The sequence below is a fragment of the Triturus cristatus genome, chromosome 8 (assembly GCF_964204655.1).
Source record: "Triturus cristatus chromosome 8, aTriCri1.1, whole genome shotgun sequence".
In the NCBI taxonomy this organism is placed as follows: Eukaryota; Metazoa; Chordata; class Amphibia; order Caudata; family Salamandridae; genus Triturus; species Triturus cristatus.
In genome coordinates this window covers 1,628,307,378-1,628,326,374 of record NC_140591.1, presented here as the reverse complement: position 1 = coordinate 1,628,326,374, position 18,997 = coordinate 1,628,307,378, and the positions used below count along the sequence as shown (strand labels likewise).

General features: G+C 45.8%; 1 protein-coding gene across 6 annotated transcripts in view; it reads right to left on the bottom strand.

Annotated features, from left to right (window-relative positions):
• LOC146808458 (transient receptor potential cation channel subfamily M member 2-like) overlaps window positions 1–18,997 on the bottom strand; it is a 729,321-nt gene that overhangs the window by 81,989 nt on the left and 628,335 nt on the right. For all 6 annotated transcript variants that reach the window (XM_085623568.1, XM_085623566.1, XM_085623567.1 and 3 more), the window contains exons 29-31: window positions 10,776–10,877; window positions 3,762–3,848; window positions 3,184–3,289 (exon numbers count right to left, since the gene is read on the bottom strand). In XM_085623568.1, the coding sequence (XP_085479694.1) occupies window positions 3,184–3,289; window positions 3,762–3,848; window positions 10,776–10,877 (295 nt within the window). The remainder of the gene's footprint in view (window positions 1–3,183; window positions 3,290–3,761; window positions 3,849–10,775; window positions 10,878–18,997) is intronic.

The window sequence follows — 18,997 nt, the reverse complement described above, 5'->3', positions numbered from 1 at the left end:
GAGATCTGGCCTATACAGCAGTCTCCGGTGTGGTCCTTTCAATAGGAGTAGAACTTTGGTGTACCACAATGGCTGGGGCTACTCTGGGGCAACGTGAATCATTCACTCCTTGTCTTTCTAGGCAGAGAAAGTACCAGAGGCGTAGGTGTCATGAGAGGTGGTGAAGGAAGAGGTGACCTTCCATGTTTAGATAATTTAGTGGAAGTGGAAGAATAGTCACCTCTGGGGATATCTCTCTGGTAAGAGAGTATGTCCGGGAGTAACTGGAGTCAGGCATACATGGAACTCTTTTTAAACTTGCGGACCTACTCTTTAGAAAGATGAAATTATCTGCTTAGAGAGGAATCCACCAACATTGAACGTCTCCTCAGTGTTGACACAGTCTCTGACAACAACATCCTTGCCCTCGGAGTTCACTCGCCCCATCTCGAAGTTGACCTATGGCTCTGGCTTTGAAGTCAACAAGAACCACGTTCTTTTTGTTCTTTTGTTTTTGACCCCCTTGGTTGTCCTTGGAAGTGGCAGAGAGAGCAGAGGGTAGAGTGACACGCTCTCCATGTCCCTTAAATCTTTCAGGTGTTTTGTCTCCTCAACATCGGTCCTCTTAAAGGCTGTGGTGACTTATCCTCTCCCTCTCCTTTCTTCATGCGTATGTTCTATCAGAACTTATAGGAATCAGGAGGATGAGATTCAGGAAGGCACACAATACAGACTTAATTTACTTTAAAAAAAGGTTCATGAAGGAGAGTATGTCCTTGTCACCTAGGCATTCTTTTCTGGGGGACCACTGGGCAAGCATAAATAGATGCCGGACCCCATTCAAGGGCCATGGGGCAAGCCTCGGCCATGAAGGCTGTGTTTGTTTGCTTTTTCTGTCCTGCAGTCCTTCTTACTATGGCTCAGAATACTGGTTACCACAACCCTTTCAACACTTTCAACACTTGACTGTCAGTGCTGGCGATCGTGAGAGTCACAGGCTTCTCACGGAGGTAGTGTGGTGGTGCATCAAGCTCAGTACTCAACAATGACCCAACAGCACAATTGCAGATTGTCAAACCCAACGCTTGACTTTTTATTTTTAAGTACTTCAATACCCTCCAAATTAAATACTATACATTTCAAAATGCAGTTGTGAATAATCACCGGGTTTCAGGCACAGGAGCAGTTCTACACCACTCTAGAAGGGCTTGTGCGCTCAGTTTAACGGTCTTAATCTCTGTAATGCAAGTCTTCTCTGCCAGTTGGCACCACAACATGCATCAGTTCTCTCCTCCTTCCATGGGGTAGAGGAGCCAGCTTCGGTTCCATTGGACCTCTGGTCCTCTGCCCAGGAGAAGCAGGTTTGGGGAGTGGCGATATTTAAAGGCTGGCTGCTGGTGTTGCTAGAGGTCTTCGGGAGGATTGCAGGCCCTCTTCCAGGAGCGAGGTAAGTTGGCAGACGTGAGAGGTGGAAGTACAGTTCTGACACCATACACTCTATGGAGGGTCAGTAGTGTGGCCATGCAAATTTGGGAGATCAATGCAATGATGCAATTATCTCTAGTCATACTTTCGACTTGCAGCAGTTGGAGCAATTTGAAGCACAACGGTGGAGGTAGCAGCGGTACAGTCTGTTTGGGCATGCCTCATAATAGTGCCACTGCCTTGCTGCTTTGGTGGGATAGACAGAGCTCCAGTCCAGAAGTGTGCTGTTCACTCTCTTGTGAGCCTCTAGCAGGCAGACCCTCAGTTCCAGTGTCTGCTATTTTTGTTCTCCCTGGTAGTCAGTTTCATCGGACGGCCTGACTCCCTCCTTCCTTCTTCTCAAGCAGGTTAGCTTCCAGATGCTTCGGGACAGGGAGAAAGTTCTTCCTTCCAGAATCAGATTCCAGGTAATGTTCCCTCACCACTCGGAAGCTGGCTGACAGCAGACACCAAGTCTGGTTCCATAGCAGTCCTCTGGGTATTCTACGGAGCAAACCATTCCTTAATGAAAGAGAACTTGTAATTGAAACAACAAGTGGGTCAACAGCTTCCCCTTTTATACAGATACAGAATACAGGGTATATGTATTCTCTGTCTGCACTTCCAGAACAGGTTTGGGTCAGTTCTTCTTTCATGTGTCTTCTCCAGGTTGTCATTCAGGCACAGCCCTTGCATAGAATAGTGATGCTCGTCACAGCAGGGTTATCTCCAGGTTTGAACACCAATAACAGAAGCACAAAGAGGTGTGAGCAATCAGCTCCTGGCTAAAAACAGCAACAATTAACATTGATCAGGAAGCAAGGCTGGTCTCAACGAAAGGACCCTTCTCACTTCTAACAGAGACTACAGTTCATCCCCCCACTCCCATCTCCCAAAGGGCAGCACCACTAATCAACAGCCCCTGGCAGCAAAATGACCTCATCAAATTTCTAAGGGAAGCACGGTCTTCTTTTCTCCTGCTTCAGTGTCTGTGTCTCCTCCCTCAAGCATCGGGAAAGTCAGCAATACACTGCACAATCTGGGAAGGCAACCTCACCTCCAACACTCTCATTCACTTATACAGGCTACGCATGCACCACACAGGCAAACACACAAAGCAGTCTCATGTTTGCATTAGCACTTGGGTTCGCGTGTAGCCACAAACACGAGAACCGCGTGTCACAGTGGCACAGATAAAAAAGTCTAATCAGAGCAACAAGTTCATTGTGTCTGATGCGCGCTCTGGAGTAATTTAAGAGACAAGGACCTTCTGATGTCGGCAAGATTCTGATGATGAATGCAAACACAATATAAAAAGCAAAAGTGTTTCCAATGGTGTGTTTCATCTATATGAGAATGCAGCACCCTCTAAGCATCTGTTGGTTCACACAAGCTCGGCCAATCAGTGGAATGGCTTGAGATCCCAAGAACTTCCTCAGAAATGATGTTTTACTAAATGTATCAAACAGTTTGAATGGAGAAAGATGGCGACGTGTCTATCCTTGACTCATGCCATTATCATGGAATATGTTATAACAATGAAAGGGAAACTCATTGAAATTAATACACTTAGAAGCAAAGATGAACTTCTCTACCACTTCAACTAATGATCTCTAAAGACAGAGCGGAAGTGGCTTGCTGTGTAAGCCTCTACTTTACATCTGGGACCTTCGTCAGCTGCAGCTAGTATTAGTTCCTTCTAGCACAGATGTCCTTCTCCACCACCTTTGTGAGCCTTACCCCTGGCAGACCCCAGCGTTCTGATCCAACACGTTTCACCACCAGTACCTCAAGCACCTTCTTCATGTCCTTTCTACTAATGGAGCCATTGTTGTTTTTCTTCCAGCTGGAATGAGAAGGAAAGCAGTCAGCATGTCCGAGAGCAGGTGTCAACGTATGCAAAAGTGAATTCTATTACATGGAGTCACGGACATCACATCAATCACATGTCAATATTTCAAGTATTTGCAAGGCATCTTCACAACAGACCAGCCTCACATTCACCATGGATTTGGTCTCTTGCCTAGAGTAAAAGCTCTAAACCCCAAAACAGCCATTTGCAATAACATCTCACAATGGAAACCCACCTTTGATAAATCTGGCACAGATGGTTAAAGGATCTGAAGACCTGATAAAGGGATTTATTTAGAGTCAAGTGATCAAGGGATGAAACTAATGATGGAAAACCTACACGGTACTCTTCATAACAGTGTTGTACAGAGCATAACATGCCTCCCACAGTGCTCCATAGCAGAATAATTCTCAATTGCCGTTGAAGCCTCGTCAAAGAGGGGGACTGAGAAGATCTCAGAACTTACTGTGTCAGCACTGGGTGTAGACAGTGGTTTGGTCCATACCACCTTAGGCTTCCGACCCCTCTTAATCCTGTTCGTCCCATTGGATTCCTTTGTAAGAGACAGAAGCAAGTCACAATGTTGGCATGCACAAGAATATGTGGACTGTGAGCTCAACAGCATTGGATTATTGTTGACTAGTTTATTCAAACTCAAGTCACATCCCAAGTCAGATCCGAGAATCGTCCAGACAACAGCTATCAAAATGATTCATGGTACATTATCAACTTTCTAAGTTAGTTTCCCGTTCAAAGGTTATTACTTTTATAACACATCCTCACAACCCTCTTACATATAATCTTCCATAAATTCAAAAATAACTCAATTTTCAGAACTGAGAGAAATAACACATTTATGACTGTCCTCCTAAATCCATTACCTCAAAAACCCTTCTGTTCCAAAGTAAATGGCCCTCCTACATCCACTCTGTCACCCACAAACAACTCCCTTATAAGAATCCAAACTTCTGCTCTAGCATCATTTCTTACTCACCGCCGACAGCACCAATCTGTGGGCGCTTTCAATCGCGAAGCATCCACAGTTAACAGGCGCTAATGACAGGGCCACACGGGCTTCACATTCTAATGAGATCTGAGCACTGACTTACAGAGCCTCATCACCTGATCCCAGTGACTACAGTCTCTTCCCTGTAGTAATGTCTAAGGGGAGGAACCAACTGAGAAGAGCAGATAATTTGCTTTCAGTATACAAAAGTAAGGAGAAAGCAGACAGGAACATGCGCTTAAAACAGCATTGGATCTAGGGAAGAACCCAAAGCAAGAACCGATGACAAGCCAAAGTGGGTAAATAAGGTGCTGATTGTGCAGTTATAAGCTAGCTATGTGAAGGGAACAAGTGTGGGTGTTGAAGGCAAATGATTCCCTTTCCAAAGATCCAGTGGTACCGGGTGAGCACTAGGCCTATTAGTGTCCACAATGGTTTCCTGCAAGAATCTGGCTGCCACGTTTAGGAGCTGTCATGTTTTCTTTTTAAAAAATGGCAAATGTGCAATGAAAAAATTGCCATCACATCAACTTGCCATGGCCACACCCATTGGCTTGGCCAATGGTTGTGCATTTTGAAAATGGGTTGATCGTACCACAACCTAGTAAGAGAAGTAACTTTCCCCAATATCACCCTCCCTGGATACTTATGGGAAATCTTTGCTGCGCGTGGTTGTGGGGTATGAGGCTCCCAAATAGGTAGCTCTCTTGGCTTACCGCCTTATCCGAGGATGGTGAGAAATGGTGCCTACTTTAAAGAGACTTACCATGTCCTCACCCCTAGGATGCATTGGAACCCATGGGGATCAGAGAATATGTGTTACAATAGGAAGCTGGAGCGAAAGCGAAAAGACTGTAGGGCAATTTGTGATTCAGTTTCTGTCATGTAGGCAGCACATAAAAAATCTAGAATTCCCAGAACACAATGTACCGCTCCGCTTGACAGAGAAGGACCAGAATGGATGCCTTCAGCAAGAGGGTTTCCTATATGGCAGCTATGTCCATTAGAGCAGCCAACTCTTTCGCAATGTTGGGCAGTAATGGGCGCCAGATGTGGTCGGACATAGCACCATGTCTGGATTTCTTATCAGAAGGCAGAAAACAGGAAGGGAGGGCAATGTTGCATAAAAGGGGACAAGCGTCTGCATTGCTCATTGGCTCAAAGATAGAAGTCATTAATCTAGGATTTCGACAACTAGTTGGAGAAGAAGTATTATGAAGGTAAAGTATAAAATTTTAGACATCTCCTTTAGCAGAGAGTTATTATTTGTGAAGCACTTTGATGATGTGCTCCAAAGTGTCAGAGAAGACAAAGTCACAGCCATGTCTCTCAGAGCCTTACAGTAGAGATGACCTTACCACTTTCATGGAGACAGAGACAGAGCCCAACCATACAGGGGCACTGATAATTCATATATATATACCCTTCATACCAACCACAGTGGCAGTACCACTAACACTATGGATCACATCAGCAGCAGCTATATGGGCCACCACCAGCCCAGACTTAAAGCAAGCCTCCATCCAAAAACAAGGCACATGATACAATCATCGATGAGTGCTTGACACTGGCTGCCATGCCCACATCTCCAGGAGTTCTGACTCTGTAAACTGCAGAATCTCGGTTTCCAACAATGATTGGGAAATAATGACAGCAGACATTAGATATCATCCAATATGGATGCACCTTGGAGTTCCTTCAGTGCTTTTCTCGAAACCTGCCATCCAAGGTCAAGCACGGTTATCTGCTTCTACTAAAAACCGAGATTCTCATCAAGCTATAGAATGGACCTATCAAGCCAATCCTGGCAGAACATCAAAGAGTAGGGTTATACTAGAAAATCTTCTTATTAAATAAGACATCAAGAGAATTGAAACCCATTCTAGGCTTCTGCCTTTTTAATGTCTTTCTCAGAAAACGCGAATTCAGACGAGTATATGGCATCACTAGAACTCAAAGATGCACACGTTCATATAGGACAAACATCAACCATTCCTCCGATACCATTATCAATTCTGTGTACTCCCTTTTGGCCTCAGATTAGCACCCAGATGATTTACCAGACGCAGCTCATATTCGAAGCTTAGGGCACCAGATGTTGCTGTACTAGGACAGCTGCTTGGTCAAAAGTTCATCTACACACTCCATAAGAAACTCAGCCCGAGCCTGTACCAAGCTCTTCAACAAGTTAGGACCCGCACCAAACATGGACAAATTATTAATGCAACCATCATGAACAATCCAGGCTCTGGGTGCTCTCGGATAAGAGCAAGGAAAAAGTATATCCTTCGCAGGACAGAGAAGCTTCTCGCCAGGCATTAACAAAACAACCAGCAAACCAACGCCAAGTCAAACTACCCTCTCAGAAATAATGGCACATCAAACCACTTTCTAAAACATTTTCTCAGCATGATGTCGTCCTGTATATGCCTAGTCCCATTGTGTAGATTGGGAATGTGATTAATTAAAGAAGAGTTGTACAAGCAATGGGCTCAGGCAACATTCGCTTTCAGTGACCATGTTAAAGCCATGTCCAGAGTGAAAGAAGCCGTCCCATGGTCGATGTCTGCAAAAGAATCGATGGGAACAGGCCTATCATTTCTCCCTCAGTCACACTTCGTAGTACCTCAGATGCTTCGATGCAAGGATAGGTTGCCCAACTTCAAGAGGGCAAGAAGTGTAAGCAAGTGCTGTTTGGTCCACACAAGAGGAGAGACCCCATAAAAATGTGCTATCGTTAACATCTCTCGAGAAAGCCCTGCAGTCGCTTCTTCGTCACACCACGTCAATGTTTTATGTAAACAACTAGGGAGGCTCAAGGTTCCAGGTTCTCTGCTCAGGAGCACAAGACCTTTGGTGCTGGGCCATACAACAGCACATTGATTGCCAGAGGTGGAAAATTATCCGGCAGAGTATCTCAGGAGAATGATGCAAGATTGCAACAAGTGGAAGCTGAACAACAGTGCTCTCAAGAACCTAATCAGTTCATGGGGAAAACCAAAGATCGACCTGTTTGCTATGCAAATAAACAAGAAAGGTGTATGATGCAAGCAGGCACCTACAGGCAGGCTCATGGAGGAATTCATTTTTTCATGGTTCAGGACATTTGCATACGTATTTACCTTTTTTCTCCAATTCACAGAGAAATTGTCAAAATGTAGGAGATCCTTGCAGGATGATATTGATTACTCTAACATGAGCGAGACCATTATAGTTCATAGACCTTCTATTTCTAGCGGACAACCTCCTATTACACTGGGGTCACAGCTACATCTGCTATCCAAGAGGTATATTTACTATAATGTCTTGCAATGCAGCACAGCAACTAAAAGTGCTGTGTTACATTGTGCTGTGTGAGAGAACAGGACAACACCACATTTACAGAGATATGGTGCTGTTCTGCTAACCTCCCAGCGCTTGTGCGCATTTCGGCTGTCAGCACCACACACATTAGTGCAAAAGCGTCTGCGTCAAGTCTAACATACTTTTTCTACTTAAAGGTTATTCTTCCAGGACAAAATACTTTGCTTAGGCTAACTTTTAAATTTTTCCTAGTTTTTAAATGTTCTGTACAGTGCAGCACATATGCAAAGTCAGAAACGTATGGAGAAATAAATGCATTTCTCCTCATTAATGCCAGTGTCAAAACGGTGTTACTTGTTCATGGACACCCCCTTGATGTAATGTAAAGCAGTGCTAGGCGCTGTTTTGCATTGTTTGCAGGTGACTTTCTAGCACAAAAAATCTTTTGCCCTGGAAAGTAAATTGTAAATAAACATATTGAGACAATTTCTGTCACCTTTGTGACACAAACCTCCAAGTGCCAAAAGCAGATCCTACATCAACACACAGAAGGTTTAGCATTTTTGGTTTAGCTTCTGAATTCAATGAAATCCAAACCTTAGACTTCCCCGGATGACTGCAGAAATATCCTAGCGCAAACAAGGGCAATCTCTTCAAATAAGTCCTACTCATCAAAACAAAAGAGGTTCTCTGGTTGGTGCTCTTTCAAAGATCTACATCCATTCATAATACCGCCCTCCTTAAATATTAACCTTATTATTAGAGCTGACTTACTTAGCCCTAAAGCACACTTCTATATAAGTTCTTGCTGACATATCAGGATATAGACAATTTCCAGGACAACTATCATTATCGTCACAAAGAGTTATCTGAGAATTTTTGAAGAGTCTCCTAAGAGCTTTCCCACTGTCTGGAATCTTCCACTGAAGAGAGAACTCAACACAGCCTTTCACAACTAATGAGAAGTCCATTTGAGGAAATTCACAAAGTTCATATAAAAATACCTCACATAGATCTACTATTGGCTGTCACTTCAACAAGATGAGTCAGGGAGAATCAGGAATTTAAATCACAAGGCTTACCTGCAGTCATCCAAAGATAATGTCACTTCATTGAATAATCCACAATTTGTACCCAAGGTCTCTGCAGATTTTTACCTCAGCAAGCCCATAGTCTGAAAGGCTTTTTTTCTAAAGCCATTGTGATGCAGCACAAAAAATGTGACTTTAACTGGATGTACGAAGATGTCATAAATTCTATCTGGACAGAACTAAACAATTCAGAATAGCTAACCAATTACTAGTCTTGTTCTCCAACCCAGGTAAAGGTTCCCCATGATCAAATCTGGGAGCTACCAGATGGTGGACTCTCATCTCACTGGCTGCATTTCAGGTCTTTTCGAGAGAGGTGAATGGGTTGTGACATTGTTTTTGGGCATTTCAAGCAGGCAGTGACTTCTATCGCCACTGTAAAGTTACTGTAGGTCTCCCACCCAATGACGGTAGATGATTCAAGCATGTGACTCTATGAACGATACAATGCAGGGGAAGGTATCTCCTTTGCCAATTGCAAGCTACATTGATTTTTGAGTGTTCGATGATCAGATGCCTCCCCAGCCAACCTCTTAACCACCTCTAATTAAAGAACCCAGCATTAGGCATTAGGAGGAATACTCTGCCCTAAAGCTATCTTCTTTCAGGAGTGACATGAATCTCGGGTTCTAAGCTATGGGGGCTTTTTGTTGTACCTTAAAGTGATGATGTTGTAACCTCAGGTGATTTTGTTTTAATGTGAAGTGGATTTGTTGCGACCTGAAGCTGTTATTTTTCCAGAGGAGTCTGATGATGAGAAGCTGCTAACAGTCCAGGCAGGAAGATGTAGTAAGAAGTGACGCAAGGTTCAATCTGGCAGGTGGCTGACTCCTTGCATCATGTCTGAATTCATCAGTGCTTCATGGCGGGCCAGCTGTGGAGGATTGTGGAGCCCCAAAGGATGTATTGTAAATTACTATTGCTTGCAGGTGTGTGTTCACATCTACAAGCCCATGATCCTTTCTCATAGCATCAATTTATTGAGATCTTTGTGCTTGGTCATTCCTCTTCATCCACTGGTTTTTTCAAATGTCAGTCATATTCTCCTTCCACCCACCTCAGCATTCAGCCATGGCAATGCTTGGACATTGCTGCTGTGACCCGCTGGCCGTGTGAGCTCTTAGTTAAAGTGCCACTTGTTCCTTATCATAGTATCCTCTCATTTTTATCAAATGACATGCAGGGAATACCAATGATGAAGGCCAGATGAGTAAGCAAGTGAGTACTGCATTTGGTTTTTCATTGAGCATGATGACGGGTGAGGGCAAAAGTTTTGAGAAAATGTGATACAGAGAAAATGACCAGTATCACTTTTCCACTGGTGGCACAGAATTCAAGAGCTTTACGGGCCTGAATTCAGTGCTGCCGAATTCAGCCACCATTCTACCTGCGCGTAGCATCTTGCAGGCCTCCCACACCTCCCTACAACTTTACTTTTCCACGCATACAGCTATAGTCTTGGCTTAATTTTCAAGGTCTTACTTACCCCATGGTGTCTCATATAAGACAGACAAGGCTCACTCAGGGTAGCTAATCCTTCACTGTGTAGTTTCTCACATGAGACAGACAGCATTCATATTCATAGAGGGTACCCTGGGCTTCACTGTTTAATATTGAAGGTCTCACATGAGACAACCATTGCTCATATAGGGCACACAATCCTTCACTGTACAAGGTACTCAAATGTTTACTGTGCAATGTTGAAACTCTTACTCATAGGAGTAGCTGTTCCTTAACTGTGCAATGTTGAATCTCTCAGAAATTGCAGACAATACCTGCAGCAGAAGTCATTCCTTCGCTGTGCAATGCCACAGCAGTTACAGACTGGATTCCTAACAGGCGTCCCTCTTTTAGCTTGGAAGGCTTGAGCAGTCATATTAGACAGTACTCATAGCAAAGGTCCAACCATCCCTGGGCAATGTCTGCGCATCACAACTAGCAGACATTAGTATTAGGGCTATTTCATCCTTCTCTGTTATTGCAAACCATGAGCACCAGATACAAATGACACTACTTAAAGAAGATGTCCTCCCTTCACTGGTTAATCCCTGAGCACTCCCAACAGACATATTGTACTCACAATGGAAGACCGTCCTTGACAGTGTACTTTCCACATGTGCTCTCGAGGTTGATAAGGTTGGTTTTGGAATTGTATTCTCTTTTAGGTTCAGAGCCAGCAGTCCTGTTGAAGACAGAAAGACAGTCAGCCATGAATTCCTTGCAAGAAAAGAGGCTGTGAAGAGAGAGAGAAACATGTGAAGAACAAGAAGGTCTCTACAACAATAAGACAAAATTAAAGAAGGATGACAGCATTACATGATGTCACATCCACATCTCTATTTCTGAAAAAACAAATTGGTATTAGTGCTGGGGCCGACTGTTGTGCAGGCCTTCAGTTCATAGCCCCACATTTCCCTCCTCCAATCTCTGTTATGCCAGCCAGGAGTGAAGTTGGCACTTCTCAATTACTGTTACCTGCTTCACAGAATTCTCTGACATTATCCTTACCTGAAGTTACCTGAAGATATCAAGGGGGCCAACTCGGAATGTAGGAGGGAGCAAAGCGAATCAGTGCCAGAACAGTTGCATGAGGCATGAGAACCCGCAACAGGGGGGCAAGACACTCATTATGCAATGGGATGCTAAAATATGCTTAATCTTTTTCTGGACGGGATTAGGGACCTCAAAGCATCTCAAACTGTAGAAATTGCAGCTCTCCATGCTAGGCTCTCCAAGATTGAGGATATCGTGGCTCAGATTCCAGAGAGTTTAAAAGAAGCTGAGTTTAGGATTTCGGAGCTTAAGAACCAGGTCCCCATGATGCAGAAAGATGTTGAGACGTTTCATAAACAAAAGTTCATGTTAGAAAACAAGTAAGAAGATTTGGAAAATCCCTCTTGGTGCACTAATTTCTGCATTGTTGGGGTCCCAGAGGGACGTGAGGGCCAACAAACTCTCCAATGGGTGAATTCCTTTATAAAAACCCATATTTTTTCAGAGTACTCCAGGGACTTGACATTTACTAGAGCTCATCGTGTGCTGGCACAGGTGCCCCCTAATCAAAATTTTCACGTACAGTATTGGTAAACTTTGGGGACTATCGTATTAAAGAGAAAGTGTTAACTAAGGCAATCAGACAAAGACAGTTCACTACGCCAGAAGTGCTTCTTTTCTGTATTTATCCTGACATGTCTCTGCAGCTAGACATCTTAAAGAACTTGTGAAAATGCTTTATTTGCTCGAAGCTCAGGGTGCTCAGGCAATGATTGTGCAGCAATCTGAATTGATGGTGTTGGTAAAAGGGCAATTTCATTTATTCTGTAAGGTTTCAGAGGCACAGGAGCTCTTACAGCATATGTCCAACAAATCTTAATCACATGGTATGATGCCTAATGCATAGTGACCATTTGGAGTATGCAGACATTAGGATTCTGTTGATCAACTGTTTGCCTATTGGCATTTAGCAGATGTCACCCATATTACTGTTGTGTTATATGTAAGGCGGCGGGGGTCCGAGGAGACGGGTCTTGGCACAGTGTCATGGTGCCAGTAGTTTCAGGGGTAGGGAACCATGTCAGGTGTGGGTGGAAAGGTGACTCACTGCTGCTTGGGGTGGGGGATGGTGGGGGCATGTGGTGGGTAAGAGAGGAAGGTGGATGTAGTAGGCTTGATAAAAAAGATCCAAACTTGCGATTTGTAGTAAAATGCACCAGTTTTGAAGGTTCAGAATGTTACATTTCAAAGAAGGGGGGGGGTGATAATGTGGGGTTGATTCCATTGTTGGATTACAGCAGTGTATTATTTGTAATGGTTGCTCTCCTAAAGGAAAAGACCAGGCATGCAGGTTCTGTAATTAGATATGAATTGCAAGATGGGGAGATATTTCAGTAAATGGGTATTTGTGGCCAATTGCTGGATATGCATGTTTTTTAATTGGGGTAGATCATGGGACGTAATAGTAGTTGGCCATTGGGTAACACCTCCTTTCTTCTTTTCACACTAAGCTCTCTACGCACTTTCGGCAGCCCAGTGCATAGGGGGGTTTCATAACTCTGAACCAGCCTTAAATGTCTCCTTAATGGAGGTATGGTCACCCAAGAATAGGAGAGTGCATGTTCATTTTGAGATGACAACAGTAATAATGCTAAGGCTTAGGGAATCATCGGGAATGCAGGCCCCGCTGAAAGCCCCTGTCTGCCCTGAATATTTGGGCTGATGATACACAATTCAGGGGAGAAACAGGGAAGGAAGTGAGAGAAAGAGGTCCTGGGTGGGAATGCACTCTCCAAGGTTTCGTCAAAAGATGGCACCACTCTGTCTGGATGTTATGGCAATAGGTACATCTGATCAGCTGGAAGACAGGGGGCATATAATAGTCACAATCATACCTGCTGAGCAGCAGGGAACATATGACAACTGAAACAAGTTTTAACGGTTCCAGCAGCAGATGCTGCTGCGATGAGCCATGAGCTGACCTGTAACATGGAGAAGACCTCTGAACGCTGCTGAACACTCACAGGTAAGACACAACAAACACATGGGACAAGAGACAGCACAAAAAACTATACAAAGGAAAGAAAGGAACTAACAGTAACTGAGAGGACTAGAAGGGAAAAAGGTGAAAGGATGTAAAACGGGTGCAACTGTAGCGCGGATTGGAAACCCAAAGTTACAGGACTAAGGGGCATATCAACAAGCGGCAGCGATAATTATCACTGGCCGCCCTGAGCGTGAGTAATTTTATCGCCGGCTATCGCAGATAATTATCGCCATGCAAGCGCTGTATTAACAACGCATAGCGCAATGGCGATAATTATTCCTGCGATAGCGGTGTTTTCCATGGAACATCGCTGGTTTTCCAGCGATGTTCCATGGGAAACGGCGATATCCTTGTTGATAGGGCTGGGTGATCTCAGCCCTATAATCCACCACCCATTGGCTAACATTGTTTAGCCAAAGGAAAAGCAGGCGTAAGGAAAGTAGCGATAACCAAGGTTAGCGCTACTTTTCTTATCGCTATGCTTGTTAGCGTGCCCATTGATGATTGGAGAAATGTCGGTTAGCGACATTTCTCCAGTTATTTTGGGACGGAATCTCATTAGCGATGCAAAGCTGGGCGTTACGGGAAAGGGTGTTAAGGCAAGGATTCACGCAATAGGGTGACCTTGCTGATAAAGCGATAAAATTATCGCCGCTTTTCTTCCGAAACCGGACGCAAAACCAGCGATAATTTTATAGCGCCGCCTTGTTGATATGCCCCTAAGTTCTTATGGAGTATAAATAAGGCCCGATCCCTCCTGATCCGTAAATGACCCAATCCCAGGAAGTGAGTGGGTGTGAGTCACCGAGAGTTAGCAGTCCTGACTGTCAGAGCTTCCATTGACCCCTTCTCTAGCACCTCCATCCCCCGGGTGATGGTCATCTAGCCTGAATCCTGATATTATGTGCTGGTCACCTGCATAGCATTGGGCAGCATTCCCTAATACAATGCCCAAGACCACACAATACGTATACCAATAACAACACATATCCAAAGGAAGAAATGATGCTGTATTGAAAGGTGTGTCATTGGTAATGTCAAAGTTAAGATCTTATGCAATGACACTGGAGATGTCATCTGTCACATGTTTCCTGCCCTGGGGTACTTTTGCCTCTAATTATCTGCTTTTAGAAACTGGCACGTGTTAATAAACAGACACCTGTAGCTCTACTTGTACACAGAGGACAAACATCCTGTAAACCAGGAATCTTCATGAGATCACAAAGTGTCTGGGGCTCAGCCACTACTTCTTCTGCATCTGCTATTGGGTTGGTCCACAGCCAGATAATTCCATTTGTGTCTCGCAAAGCTCTGAAATCAGTTGAACCTATATGTTAACAGCACAAATCCTAGGTGTAATTCTGGAATTACAAATCCATGCTCCAAATAACTGAAGTGATGAAAGGTTCTTGATGTTAAATATCCATACTCTGACAGATACACCTCCTCTGACACATCAGCTACCAAGCTAGTAGAGTTCAGAAGGACCCTGGTCATGTCACATCTGGACGTCTGCCACTGTCCACGACAGAAAAACTGATTAGCAGAGATGCAAGATCTGTGCAGAGTCCTTCCTACACTGAACAAGCCAGAAGAGCCAAACTTTACTGTAAAAGCACTGCACTGGCTATCAGAGGAGAGCACAGTTACTTTTGAAATCCTGTGCACAGTTCAGATGGACCTCTGAAGCACGTTCCAAGATACGTGCAGACACCACCCCCACCACATAGGAAAAGGAAACTGGTCAGCCCCTACACAAAGAATCTGCCAGTTAGTTAAAAAGTGTGAACACTTGTGCAAGACCCACGCACGAGATGGCTTCATACTCTGCAATGCTCTCACATCACCACTGAGGACACTGTCAGCCTGCAGACCCCAACTACTACTTTCACCTCACTACTGAGGGCACAGTCAGTCTACAGACATTGTCTGTCTACAGACACTGACTAATACTTTCACCCCACCACTGAGGGGGCTGTCAGTCTACAGACCCTGTCAATCTACATACACTGACTAATACTTTCACCCTACCACTGAAGTGTCTGTCAGTCTACAGACACTGACTAATACTTTCACCCTACCCTACCGCGGCTGCTGCACCTTCATTTTAAAAGTCTCTCACTGTTATTACTATTGTGAGCCTTGTTGTTTTAAAACTTTTTTTAAACACTTGTATCCTCTTATTTTTTTCACTTTGGCTATTTCCTCATCTCGCTGCATTTTGAGCTTGCTTACCTGTTGGGTATAGGTGTTCCGGTCTCTGCCCTGTTCCACCGTGGCTAGTGCCGTTTGTGCGGAGGGCGTGTATTGACCAGTCATTCGTTCTTCCTCACTTCTGGCGTCAGCAGGTATTTCCGGGTGGTGTGTGGGCTAGTTTCCCGATGCAACCGCCTATTTAGCCTGATGTGGGAGCGGACGCGCGCAGCGGGCGTGCCGTCGGCATGCCAAATGCAAGCCTGTCTGCGCCCGTACAAGCTTGGACTGTGCCCAGTGCCACAACCCTTGCCCGTTTTTGCCCAGGAGTGGGGTCGGTTCTTAAATACTCAAGGGATGAACTACTGACTCTAACTAAGGCAGAAAAAAAACATAGCTGTCCTTTATTAGATCTGCAGAGTGAGCACAGGCAATGACACAAGTGTAAACTACACCTGAGCTTTACTAAGGTCAGAAATAGTTCTGCTGCTTCCCCGCATAAACATTCTCAACTTGGAGCCAAGAAGTTTTTTTGGGGTATGCTCTGTCAAGAATTCCTGTCATGCGAGGGGAAGAAAACGGTAACCAGCGAACACGGACTATATCTCCCAGGATGCTTAGCGGTTGAGAGTTTATGTAAACAGGAGAGCTGTTACATAACTCAAGGAAAACACGCCCTTATGTAAACAGGAGAGCTGTTACATAACTCAAGGAAAACACGCCCTTATGTAAACAGGAGAGCTGTTACATAACTCAAGGAAAACACGCCCTATAAAGGGAGGAACCGGGAGTTACAACGCTGTCGGATATTGTGTTTACACCGACGTACCTGCTTCGTGAAGAGCAGTGTTCCGGAGTGGTGCTCCAGTAAGGCAAGAACGGAGGTAGGTCGAGTCGTTACTCCCTGGGCCGTGTCTTGCCCCATCGTCACCTGTGAAGGACCCGGAAGCTCTACCGGTCAACCATTAAGCTTCGCTTTTTGACTCGGCTGAGTCAAAGCGCAGTGGCGCTTTTGCTGGTTGGAGTCGTAACTCCCAGCCCGACCAGAGATACAGGGACTGCCAGCTGTAACGCACACCAGGAGGTGTTTGCCGCGTTACAGACTCGGAAGTCCACAGGATCGATCGAGCGGCTGCTCTCGGTTCAGTCTTCTTGCTTTTGATTGGGGTATCGGTGACGCATCACCAGGAGGTGACTCCGCGTCCCGGTGCAGTCTGAGGAAGAGGTTGAGCGGCTGCTCCCTTCAGGTAGAGACCCCGGCTGGGTGTTTCCCTGACTCCTCGATTCTCCCCAACACTCTTCGTGCCCCTCACAGCCTACCGATTGGCATTGTCGGCCATTTCATTTCTGCCCTCTGTTGGCATACGCCGGGATCGGCGTATATGCAGAGGACGGTTAGGACCATCCGTGCGGTGGGCTGGTAACGTACTTAGCCTGGAGGATTCCAGTGACTATAACTTTTGTTTATTCTTTGTATTATTTTTGCCTTCATTAAAATAACTAACCCTTCACAAGTGGTTGCGTCCTCATTATCGTGTCTGTTAAACGATCCTGAGACGTTCAGGGCGTTACAAAATATCCCACCTTAATAACACTAACTGTCTCCCGGTCGATAACAGACATGGCAACACTTGACGATGTGCTGGCTGCTTTAGCGACCGTGCAAGCTGAAGTGGCTGCCTCTAGGCAAGAAACAGCCGATGTAAAAGCCAGACTGGATGCTATCCAATTGGACCCGCTCTCGCCCAGCACCTCCCTCACGAACCAGACCCCTGCTGTAGTAGTGGAAATGCCGGTAGCCATCCCCTTGGCAACACCAGAGAGGTACAGTGGGGATCCTAACACAGTGCAGGTATTCCTCACACAAGTGGCGCTACATTTATCGTGCAAACCAAAGGCGTTCCCCACGAGTCAGGCTCGTGTGGCTTTCCTTATTTCCTATTTGGCTGGAAACGCGGCACAATGGGCCATACCTCTGGTGAGCAGGGACGACCCCATCTTATGTGATTGGGGTGCTTTTCGCGAGGAATTCCTGAAGGTATTCGACAGAAGGGCTGACTCGTACACGGCGGACCGTGAAATGCTTGAGTTGAGATAGGGATCCAACGACCTGGTGCAGTATCTCAACGCGTTCCGACGGCTGGTTGCGGAAACCAAGTGGCCTGTTGCTAAACAGACGGCGCTCTTCCATCAAGGGCTGTGCGATGAGCTCAAGGACGCCGTGGATCATATTGACCCTCAACCCAAGACATGTGAGGGCCTTATCAACCTGGTATTACGGCTGGAACATAGGCTAAGTGAAAGAAAGGGGGATCATGGGAGAAAAGGAAAATCCCTTCCATCCTATGTGACGGTGGGAAGTCCTGAAACTTCCACCGCATCCAAGGGAGAACCCATGGACATCGGCGCAATACGAGCGAGCCTCACAGACACGGAGAAAGAGTCACGCCGTAAACAAGGATTGTGCCTATATTGTGGCAAAAAAGGCCACTACGTACGTGAATGCCCTGCCAAACCGAAGACGTCACGTTATCGGGCCAACCGGTCGGTAACAGCCGTGGTGGACATACCGGCGGAAAACTAGAGGACTCCCAGACCAACGAAGGGGCATCTCGGAGTCACTCATCCATCCCTTCACTTTCCAACTCGGTCACTAAGGGACACCGACACCTGTTTCTCACGGTGCACGTGGGAGTGCATGACCAGTGGATACCCGTTGTGGCCATGGTGGATTCAGGGGCCACTGGCATGTTTATGGACCACAACGAGGCATGCAGGCTAGGGCTAGTGCTTCTTCCCAAAGCTGTACCCGAAGACGTCTATGCTGTAGACGGAAGGCGATTGGTGACGGGGCCCATCGGGCAGCACACGGGGGTCCTTCCGATGAGATATGGGAGGAACCATTTGGAACAAATCGATTTTAACATCATCCGAGCGCCCCAATATGGCGTCATATTGGGATTGCCGTGGCTACAGAAACACAACCCCTCTGTGGATTGGCCAACACATCGCGTCGAAATGACGTCACCGTATTGCATCCTGCATTGTGGAAAAAGAACGGAATCCCTTGACGCAGATGCGAGCGGGAGTCAGACGGTGGCTAAAGCGGCAGAAAAAGATGTGGCTCTCCCCCAGGCTTATCACAGTTTTGAGGATGTATTTGATGAGGTGAAGGCGGAAGTGCTACCACCACATAGACAGTTTGACTGCCAGATCGACCTGGTGCCAGGGGCCAGCGTTCCCAGCGGCAGGCTGTATGCCCTGACGGAGCCTGAAAACGTGCATCTCCGGGGGTACCTGGATAAACTCCTCAAGCTAGGATTCATCCGCCCGTCCAAGTCTCCGGCCGCCTCGCCACTCTTCTTCATCCCGAAAGCTAATGGGGAGCTGAGAGCCTGTGTGGACTTTAGGGCATTGAATGCGATAACCATAAAAAATCGGTACCCCTTGCCTCTCATCAGTGTACTTCTGGAACAGGTCAAGAAAGCTCGTATCTACACCAAGTTGGATTTGAAAGGGGCATTCCATCTGGTGCGCATGAGGGACGGAGACGAGTGGAAGACCGCCTT